This window comes from Eriocheir sinensis, chromosome 47 (genome assembly GCF_024679095.1).
Source record: "Eriocheir sinensis breed Jianghai 21 chromosome 47, ASM2467909v1, whole genome shotgun sequence".
In the NCBI taxonomy this organism is placed as follows: domain Eukaryota; kingdom Metazoa; phylum Arthropoda; class Malacostraca; order Decapoda; family Varunidae; genus Eriocheir; species Eriocheir sinensis.
This window is the reverse complement of record NC_066555.1, coordinates 340,328-351,250: the sequence shown is the minus strand read 5'-3', so window position 1 is coordinate 351,250 and position 10,923 is coordinate 340,328. Positions and strand designations below refer to the sequence as shown.

Genomic DNA, 10,923 nt, shown 5'->3' with positions numbered 1-10,923 from the left:
TCTCCACGGAGCAGACTGAGGAACAGCAGAGCCGCCTGCAAGAGGTTGCGGACCTGTTGCTCTCCGCGGACCACGTCAACAAGCTGGACCTGGAGCCCCACGCGTCCCTGGCGCTCCTGAGCTCTGCCACGCCGCTGGCTGCCGCCGCCGCAAAGCTGCGCCGCGCAGGGGGCGGCGAGCCCTGGATGTCTGGCCTCCTCAAACTGTGCGAGAAGCTGGTGGCGGCGGGAGCCTCGATCTCGGAAGATGCGGGTGGCGACGCCACCGTGGAGCAGGTGCTCACAGGGAAGGGCTGTTTGACGCCGGAGCTTCAGCGGAGGCGGCGGTCACCGCCCTCGCGGCCCACGGCGGCCCACGTGGTGGACGTGGTGTCCATGGGCGGGGGCGGCAGGGAGGTGAGGGACGTGCTGAAGGGGAAGCCTGAAAAGGAGGCGCGTGCGGCAGTAAACTCCCGCCTGGGCAAGGACAGCCTGCTGTGGCGCGCCATCGACAAGGCCGACGCCTCGTTGGTGGAGGCGCTGCTGGACTTCGGCGCCGACCCATGGAGGACGGAGGCAACGGGCGAGCTGGCACTCCACTGCGCCGCTTACGTGGGCCACGACGCTATCTTCACCAAGCTGCTGGAGACGATGAAGGGCCGCGACACCACCCTCGACCTGGGGGAGCACACCACCAGCCTCGTCAGGAAACTCATGCAGAAGGGCCGCAGCAAGGCGGGGCCGCAGGGCGCCGACCACATGGCGTGCCTCCGCCGCCTGCTGCAGAAGGACGTGAGGCTCGACCTGAACCAGCGGGACACGGAGCAGACGGCGGTGCACGTGGCAGCGGCCTTCAACAACCAGGAGGCGGTGAGCGAGCTGCTGCGCTGCGGCGGCCTCCTCGGGGCCAAGCGGCTAGTGCTCGGCAGGCCCTGCGGCACCGTGCTGGACAGCGTGCTGCCCGCCACGCTGGAGCGCGCCATGGACGGCTGCGTCACGCACCACCGCGTGGGCGGGGGCGGCGGAGCCGATGAGGCCGAGAACGTGGTGAGCGAGGACTACACGCTGCACCTCGACTACCGCTTCCTGCTCCCGCCGCCGCAGGAGGGCGGCAAGCAGGAGCCCAAGCCCGTGAACGAGATGGTGACGCTGATGGAAGTGTGCCGCAGCCGGAGGCACCGCCACGCCATCCTGCACCCCCTGGTGCAGACGTTGCTCTACGCCAAGTGGCGCAAGGCCCTACCGCTTTACCTCCTCAACCTGGCCATCTACTTTTTCTTCGTGGTCGTGCTCACCTTTTTCGTGTACCGCCTCAAGGACCTGCGGGTGCTGGAGGCGCGGCTGGCGAGGCTGCAGCTCAACGGCACCGTGGACACCGCCCCGGTGGAGGCCGAGGCTGAGGGGCAGAAGGTGGCTTTGTACCTGCTGGGGGCCCTGCTGGTGGTCTCCTGGATGTTCATGCTGCTGCGGGAACTGTTCCAGATCGTGTTCTCCCGAGAGTTTTACCTCAAGAGCATCGAGAACTACCTGGAGTGGTTCCTGCTGGTGGTGGTGGTAGTGCTGTGCGCCGCGCCCCTCGGCCTGGACGAGACGCGACACCTCGCCGCTTGGGCCATGATTGTGGCATGGTAAGTATGTATGTGTGCCTGCGTGCGTCCGTGCGTGGAATTGTGTACATGTGTGTGTCGGCGCGGCGGGAGGGAGCCAGCTAACGGCCGTGCCACCCTTCCCAGGTACGAGTTCGTGCTGGTGCTGGGCCGCGCGCCGCCCCTGGCGCTCTACATCACCATGCTGCGCCACGTCTCATATAACTTCCTCAAGATCATCTTCCTCTTCAGCGCCCTCATCCTTGCCTTCACCATCAGCTTCAACATCATCCTCCAGCCCTCCGGCGACGACCAGGTGAGCCGACCTCCCCCCCCCCACCAACCAACACACACACACACACACGAGAGAGAAAGACCGAACAGGACGGACGTGCGGTCACTTCCTCCCCACTCCCTGTGCTGGGATCAGCTGATCGCCGGCACACCTCTGCGTGTCACGAAACACACGAGAAATCAATCCAGGGGTTTTACCGGCGCCGGGGATCGAATCCGCGACCGGCGAGATGGGAAAGCCACTCCTTAACTTGGCGGCCAAAGAGGTACCCCACTTGCAGAGTGAGTTTGTTAGGCTTTTTCCTCAGGCGGGTCAGGCACTAATCAGCTCCCCTTTTCCAATCGAGATTAATTTCTGTATTTCCCCCTGAAGATCATGGGCCATCCATCTTCCCACACAGGGGAGACACAGCAGAACACAGAAGAGGACGCCCACCGCTTTACTACCACATGTATAGTCCGAATTCTACTTCCCTAAACCTTCAAACGACCTCTGCGTGTTACGAATCACACGAGTAATCAATCCAGACCCGGAAAGGGTTTACCGGTACCGGGATTGAAACTGCGACCGGCAAGATGGGAAAGCCACTCCTTAACCGGTGGGCCAAAGAGATACCCCACTCAAGATCTCTCAGGTGGGTCAGGTACTAAACACACACACACACACACACACACCGCTCCTCATCCTCCGCCGCTTTCCAGAACGAGGACTTCAACAACTTCTGGACCACGCTGCCCAAGGCCATCGTGATGTCGACGGGCGAGTTCGAGTACTCAGACCTGAGCGAGCGGTTCCCCAAGACGATGCTCATGACCTCCGCCGTGCTGGTCTTCCTCGTCTTCCTCTTCCTCATCTTCCTCGTCCTCATGAACGTGATGAACGGCCTGGCGGTCACCGATACGCAGGTAAAGATAGAGAGAGAGAGAGAGAGAGAGAGAGAGAGAGAGAGAGAGAGAGAGAGAGAGAGAGAGAGAGAGAGAGAGAGAGAGAGAGAGAGAGAGAGAGAGAGAGAGAGAGAGAGAGAGAGAGAGAGAGAAGATGGAGACCCTTCTAGATTATGCCTGTTTTAACTCTACGTGTTTACTGTGCATAGATTCACCAGACTAACAACTAACACGATCACCCAGTCTCTTAATTCTGCAGCCATTATATTATTGTTCTCTTTCACTCCAAGACGTTCACAATTTCCGTATCATCAGTTTCCTTTACGTAACGCTGCCAATCTTCCGAAATATCCTTTGGAGCGACACAATTTTCTTTCCTTTAGTTGGGTTTGCTTTGCCGGTCTTCTGAAATATCCTTCGGAGAGACACAGTGAGACTTTTTGCACCCCTTCCCTATGTCTTATTATTATTATTATTATTATTATTATTATTATTATTATTATTATCATACCCGAAATTGACCTCTCTTTCGGCCACCTCTTTTGATTCTTTTTTAGGAGCAGCGAGTAGCGGGCTTTTTTTATTGTTTCCTTTTTTTTGTCCCCTTGTGCTGTCTCCTTTGCTGTAAAAAAAAAAATTGAGTCTTTCCTCATATGGCAAGTTACTCCTCCTCCTTTTTACCGATCCTACCATTGTGATGTCCATTCTATAGTAAGGTAACCAAAACTAAACCACATAATCAAGATGAGGTGTCACGCTTTGTATCGCTTCTTAGGTCATTACTCCTTAATCTTCCTTCCTTGGCAGCTTTTAGTAATCGTCCTCTCTTCTTCCACTCGGCCAGCAAGTGGTGGAGGACGCCAGGCTGTACTCCCTCACCTCCCGCCTCGAGCTGGTGTACTTGGTGGAGACGTTCTTCATCTACTTCCTACGCCGCTACGTCGGTAAGATCCAGCTGCTCTCAGGCCCGGACAGCGCCCCGTCCCTCCTGGTGAAGATCAACGAACCGAAGAAGGGCCAGCGCCTCCTATCGGGTCACAGTCACACGAATCCGCACAAGCTTGATGGAGACACGACGGAGTGCTTGAGGTGGGTGGCGGGAACACAGGTTAGGCAATGAATGACTGACCTCCCCCTCTCCCTCCCCCTCCCCCTCCTCCTTTGCCTCTCTTAACCCATCCGCTGCGATTGGCATGGATTCGGCTTTCAGTGGTAGCCTGGTAACATACACTCCCAGGTCTTTCTCTGCCTCTGTGGTGGATAGTGGAGTGTTTCCCATGTGGTATTGGTGTGCTGGATATCCTCTCCCATGGTGCAGGACTTTACATTTTTCTTCATTGAATCGTAGCAGCCACTTTTCATTCCATTCCTGTAGCTTGGTGAGGTCTTCTGGTAGGAAATCCGCAGTCAAGGGGTTGACATGGCTTCAGGTTATAGCCGTGTGGAGTAAGACTGGCCAGGACAATTTGGGTCATATTCGTAAATATTTCAGCGCCCAAGCAAACACATTTGATAAGGCTTTCGTAGGAGTTGTTGGCCTTTTTATGAGTAGTTTAATGACCCTGATGGTAGTTTAACCTTCTTCTGTACCATGAACCTAAAGGAGCACTCATTAGAACCCGACTGACCTACTTTTTGCCCTTTGGAAATAGTTGATGTGAGAGGAGGAAGCTGCCCATTGATCCAGTCCTTGTATTGAGAGCGCGGGTCTAGTTGCAGAGAGATATCGAGGCTACTTTTCTCCATCTATCATCTCCCTCTTCTCTCCCCCCTGCCTTTCCATGCATCCTCCAATACGCCGCCCTAATCCTCTGCCCCTCACCCCCAGAGTCCACCGGCTGCAGTACCTCGAGGATCAGAAGAAACAGCGATGTGACGAGAGCGCAGCGCGACTTGACGAAGCTGTGCAAGGCCTCGCCACTCAACACCCCGACCTCCTGAGATCCCTGGCCGCCGCACTGCGCTCTGGGCCGTGAGGTGCAGGGCGGGAAGAGGAGAGTAGGGCAGCGTTGCCAAATTATCGTACCCATCGCATTGCATTTTCGTAGTTTCTGACCGATAATTATAGAAAAAGTAACAAACAAACATCAATGAATAACAGTTTCAACGCTAACTTTAAATTTCTATTGTTATTTGTTCATGTACGAGAGTTTGAGGCTTGAAAATGAATATACGATGTGGTGAGTACGATAATCTGGCAACGCTAGAGTAGAGGCAAAAGGAATCTGTGAAAGGATGGTTAGGGAAGGAATGGTTGAAGGAGGAACGAAGGGAGGAGAGTGAAAGGGGAGTGAGTCTGTGAGAGAATGGTTAAGGAAGGAATGGTTGAAGGAGGAATGAAGGAAGGAGAGTGAAAGGGGAGTGAGTCTGTGAGAGAATGGTTAAGGAAGGAATGGTTGAAGGAAGAACGAAGGGAGGAGAGTGAAAGGGGAGTGAGTCTGTGAGAGAATGGTTAAGGAAGGAATGGTTGAAGGAGGAGAAACAAAGGGAAGAAAGGATGAAGGAAAAGGATGATGAGGGTAAGAGTGCGTGTCTGTGTTGAGGAGAAAGAAGATGAAGAAGAAAAAGAAGAAGAAAAAGATGAAGAAGAAACAGAAAAAGAAGAACCGTCACAGCAGATCAGTTGCATACTTGTTGAGGCCAAACCGTGTGTGTGTGTGTGTGTGTGTGTGTGTGTGTGTGTGTTTAGGCAGCTGTATGTAGTATTGCCAAGTAAACTGTACACACTCATAATTCTCAGCAGCCATTCCAGTCCATTGTTGTGAAGAACGAACACTGTCGCCATATTGTCTGTACCTCTCTCTCTCTCTCTCTCTCTCTCTCTCTCCCTTACTTAACTATATGTAAGCCAGGAACAAGCTAGCTATTATGTACTTATTTTGTACTTATTTCTATTATTATCATTACTAGAAGTGTGTGTGTGTGTGTGTAATGCTGCGTTCGTCCACTAAACCTAATCTAGCACACACACCTTCTGCTGGTAATGGTTGTATACAAATGTTTTAATTAATTACATTCTTACACAGATAGTCGTTTACGTTCGAAGCTCTCTCGTGAATTTAGTTAACAAGTTTAGGTGAATCCAAGAATGTGCTTTCGCTTAAGTTATACATATTTGTTTGTAATCTTTCCAGGAATCTCTTAAAAGGCCTTATTACTAAACATTTTGTGGCCCAAGTGCACACATTTAACAAGGCTTTCATATAGGAGTTTGGGGCATTTCCAGGGGTAGTTTAATGTCCCTGGTGGTAGTTTGGCCCTTCTTCTGTACAATGAACCTAAAGAAACATACATTGGAACCTGATTGATCCCCTCTTTGACCTTTAGAAATACTGATGTGAGAAGAGTCTTAAAATACCGACCTTGAAGTTGGGGAAGCGCCGGAAATATTGGACCAGTTCCACAGTCCAGCAAAGGGTTGTATTATAAACTTAAAGGCGTTCAAGAACACATATATTTGACAAGGCTTTCGTAGGAGTTTGGGACATTTCCAGGGGTAGTTTAATGACCCTGGTGGTACTTTGACCCTTTTTCTATGCCGTGAACGTAAAATATTACTCATGGGAACCCGAGTCATCTGTTTGGTCTTTGAAAGCAGTTGATGTGCAAGCCGAAAGTGTCTAACGATACCGCCCATAGAGTCATGTCATCGCCCGAACCAAGCTGTATTCTCGACAATGATCCGTTATATCTCCTCAACACCAGATGCTAAATAGATTCCCTGTGTAGTTTTCTTAAATTTCTTATCTTCTACAGCATTGCCAACCACCAGACAGGGAATTTTGGTGGGTAGTATTTTTTTTACAGCGAAGGAAACAGCTCAAGGGCAAATAAAAAGGAAACAATAATGAAAAAAACCCGCTACTCACTGCTCCTAAAAGATGAGTTCAGAGGAGTGGCCGAAAGAGAGTATTTTTTTACAGCGAAGGAAACATCTCAAGGGCAAATAAAAAGGAAACAATAATGAAAATTATTCATTCGTGGTACAGAAGAAGAGTTAACCCGTCTGCTGCGATTGGCATGGATTTGGCTTTCACTGGTAGCCTGGTAACATATAGTCCCAGGTCTTTCTCTGCCTCTGTGGTGGATAGTGGAGTGTTTCCCATGTGGTATTGGTATGCTGGATATCCCTTCACTGGTAGCCTGGTAACATACACTCCCAGGTCTTTCTCTGCCTCTGTGGTGGATAGTGGAGTGTTTCCCATGTGGTATTGGTGTGCTGGATATCCCCTCCCAAGGTGCAGGACTTTACATTTTTCTTCACTGAATTGTAGCAGCCACTTTTTGTTCTGTTCCTGTAGCTTGGTGAGGTCTAACTGTAGGAAATCCGCAGTCAAGGGGTTAAATTACACCTGAAAATGCCCGAAACGCCTGCGAAAGCCTTGTCAAATATGTGCAATTGGGTGCTGAAGGAATACGGGTCCTGGTCTGTAAACCTGGTCCACGGTGATCCAAGTAATACTGATCTTTGGTAACACTGATCTTATTTCTAACACATGTGAACTGAAGGGCCGCCTCGGTCTGCACGGGAATGAAGGGGCAGTTTTACAGTCCAGTACAGCAATTTCGTAAGCCCCCCAACCAAGCACTATATACTACGAAAATTCCTTGTATTGTATTTGCGATTGATATAAATAGGATTAAATTTTAGTAGATCACACGGGAAGTCTTTAGTATCTGGCATTGAGAAGAAAAAACAGATCATTGTGGAAATTCTAGCTTGGTTTGGGCGCTTGCAATGATTCTGTTGACTGTCGAACTGCCCCGAAGTGGTCTTGTCACAGGAGTTCACAGCCTTGTTACCCGCCACGGCCGTTCCCACAGACATATCCAGCACGGTTCTGGCTTTATAATTATGGCTAGTAAATTTTTCCGTGTTTATGTTGATTTCTTGACTCCGCCATTATTATTTTTTTTACTGACTTAATCATGTGTGTGTGTGTGTGTGTGTGTGTGTGTGTGTGTGTGTGTGTGTGTGTGTGTGTTTCCTAGGTATAATTTCTCATGAGGCTTCTGTTTTAAATGCTTTCTTCTGTGATTAAAAAGACTCAGGATGGACCATGTGAACTATTTACTGTGTGTGTGTGTGTGTGTGTGTGTGTGTGTGTGTGTGTGTGTGTGTGTGTGTTATAATCATTACCAAACTACGAAACATTTTTACAACACGTCTTACACACACACACACACACACACACACACACACACACACAAGGATTTTTGCACTGACAGAGGAGCGGTTACTATCCATCTTAAGCAAGGGGGATGGGGTAAGTGGTGTGTGAAGGCCCCAGCAGTACCCAGAGATCGACTATAATGAGCTTGTTCGGGTCGGGAGGGCACTTGCTGGCGATGACGTCCCCAGCTCGTGATCAGGCCGTGGTGAATCACACACACCCGGGATCAGTGTTCACCTCAGTAAAGCAGACTATGTAAAGATTACGAGCATTAAAATTTAAACATGACTCACTTTTTGTCTTATTAACCATCGGCTGACGGCTGACATGTATACTGTATAGTCTAGTCGGGGAGGCGGTGGCCAGGTGGTCAGCGTGCGGGCGTGGTGAGCCCGTGGACTTGGGTTCGAGTCCCAAGCTGAATTTTCAAACCATTGCCGAGTGGCGGAAGATTACCCTCCTGAGCTTATCTATATAATGTTCTGTGTCAGTGTTTAATGATGAACTAATATTAAGAGGCAAGTGTTTATCTTCCCTTCTGACAAACCAGCACCACTAACAGCAATAATAGCAATAATAATAGTAATAATATTAATAATGATAATGGTGATGATAAAGATAAAAATTATAAAAGATAATAATGATAATAAAGATAATAATAATAATAATAATAATAATAATAATAATAATAATAATAATAATAATAATAATAATAATAATAATAATAATACCAATAATAATAATAATAATAATAATAATAATAATAATAATAATAATAATAATAATAACAATAATCATAAATAATAACAACAATAGTAGTAGTAGTAGTAGTAGTATGTAGTACAAGTGGTAGTAGTAGCCGTGTTAGTAGCAGTAATAGTAGTAGTAGCAGCAATAGTAGTAATAATAGTAGTAGTAGTAGCAGTAGTAGTAGTAATAGTAGTAGAGGTAGTAGCAGCAGTAGTAGTAGTAGTAGTAGTAGTAGCATGTGGATCATCAAATGATGTCACCCACACCATGACATGTAAAAAAGGAGGCTTCGTCTGTATTCGACACGATGAAGTGAGGGATCTGACAGCCAGCATGCTCGGGGAGGTATGCCAAGACGTCACTACCGAGCCGGCACTGCTTCCCCTGGACGGCGAACACCTTCGGTACAGGACGGCCAATACCTCATTGGAGGCACGGGTTGATGTAAGTGCCCGCGGATTCTGGGTGCGCGGACAGCGGGCGTTCATGGACATCCGCATATTCGACCCGATGGCTGCCTGTCACCGTGAGCTGCCCCTGGAAGCCGCCCACCACAAAAACGAGCAGGAGAAGACAAGGGCATACGGTGAAAGAATCCAACATGTGGATCAGGGCAGCTTCACCCCCCTTGTCTTCACCACATCCGGCGGGATGGGTCCCAGGGCCCGATGCTTCTACGCACGCCTCGCGGAACTAATCTCAGAAAAGAAGCATCAGCCAAGGAGCCACGTTATCGCCTGGATGAGGTGTCGCTATGGATTTATCATTTATCAATAACCTAACACATGCAATTGGTCTTAGTGGGTCATGCATCCCACACATAGCTCAGCGTTAGCAGTAATAACGAATATGATTTGAAAAGCTCGCTGCTCCCGCCTCCTAGCTTTCCCGCCTGATCTGTGCCTCTTCCCGCTCTCTCAATCAAATTGGCGGGGACTCCCGCGGTAATTTTCCACGGCCACTCCCTTAATAATGAAATCATGACAGTGTAGCTGCTATAGTTACCTATATGTACATAAGTATGGTATGTATGCTGCTAATATAGAATATAAAGAAAATAAAGATGATGACAATCTGTATTAAATATACTGTATCATTAATTCATTCTGATGTTTCAATAAAATATGAAATTGTCCAGATCTTGCCTAATTTATTCAATGGGGGCCCAAAACTGTGGGTGGCGTAGGGCCCAATGCAAGCTTAATCCGGGCCTGTTTATCTTGTATGTGTTTATCTACGAGTCGCTTCCTCCAGTCTTGCGATGATGCCTTGCACACACAGAGATATCAGACAACAAAATTTTAAAAGAAACTATGGAAACTACAAGGAGCCAGACGGCCTACACATGGCAGCTTCAAGAGTGTGTCATCACCAACTTCCCTCCCCGTCCTAACCTCCACTTTAGGCTGTCACTTGCTGGACTACACATTTGCTAACGTAAAAACATCACTTCAGGACAAAAGAAAGAGGCAAAGAGGAGCTAAGTAATTGCCCGAAATGTACTTGCCAGGGGTACTTACCAGAAGATGGCAGACAGCATGCTTGAGGGACAGCCATGAGCTCCTTGGGGAACTCCGCCTCCTCCTTCTTTTGAGTTGTTCCGCTTTGCATCGCTTCTTAGGTCCCCCTTGGTACTTCTTAACACTTCAGTACTTCACTACGCACTTAGGTTACTTCACTGCGTACACTTATATACTTCACCCTGCCCTGAGCTCGGTTTTTCTGTACACTTTGTTGCCACGGACTTTACCGTTGATGAGATGATGACTTCTATTTTCTTTTGCTTCGTTCTCTTCACTTCAGCTTCATTTGGACTTGTTCTTTTTGCATTTCTCTTTTCTGTGCTATTGTTTCTTTGTGTCCGCTGTTACACTGTTCATTTTACTTATCTTTTATTGCTGAGTTCTTTTGGCAGACAGACATGCTTGAGCGCCTTCCTCATTCTTCTTCTTATGACCTGTATCGCCTTGTATGGCATCCTAGGGCCTCCTCCTCTTCCTCATCCTCTCGCCTGGTTATTCTCGCACTTTGTTCTTCAATGGCGTAACTCTCCTCACTTGCACTGTCCCGTGGCACGAACATTTCCACGGCTTATTCACCTTTCCTCACCTGCACCTTCGCCTCCATTTCTCTTTCCCGCCGCCTCTTCGGTCGTCAAGACAACGCTAGTTTCATCGTTGTAAGCATCAACCAAGCAGTTTAGACACCCAGAACGCTACATTTATAATCATTTAGTATCCACAATTACTCTTTGAT

At 48.8% G+C, this 10,923-nt stretch overlaps 1 protein-coding gene across 6 annotated transcripts in view; it reads left to right on the top strand.

Moving 5' to 3' along the window:
- Positions 1-8,205, top strand: part of LOC126981203 (transient receptor potential channel pyrexia-like) — a 38,725-nt gene extending 30,520 nt beyond the window's left edge. For all 6 annotated transcript variants that reach the window (XM_050832001.1, XM_050832007.1, XM_050832005.1 and 3 more), the window contains 5 exons: positions 1-1,606; positions 1,712-1,880; positions 2,561-2,764; positions 3,588-3,832; positions 4,572-8,205. The exon at positions 1-1,606 is cut by the window's left edge and continues 432 nt beyond it. In XM_050832001.1, the coding sequence (XP_050687958.1) occupies positions 1-1,606; positions 1,712-1,880; positions 2,561-2,764; positions 3,588-3,832; positions 4,572-4,719 (2,372 nt within the window). In that variant the 3' untranslated portion in view covers positions 4,720-8,205. The remainder of the gene's footprint in view (positions 1,607-1,711; positions 1,881-2,560; positions 2,765-3,587; positions 3,833-4,571) is intronic.
- Positions 8,206-10,923: the final 2,718 nt, after the last annotated feature.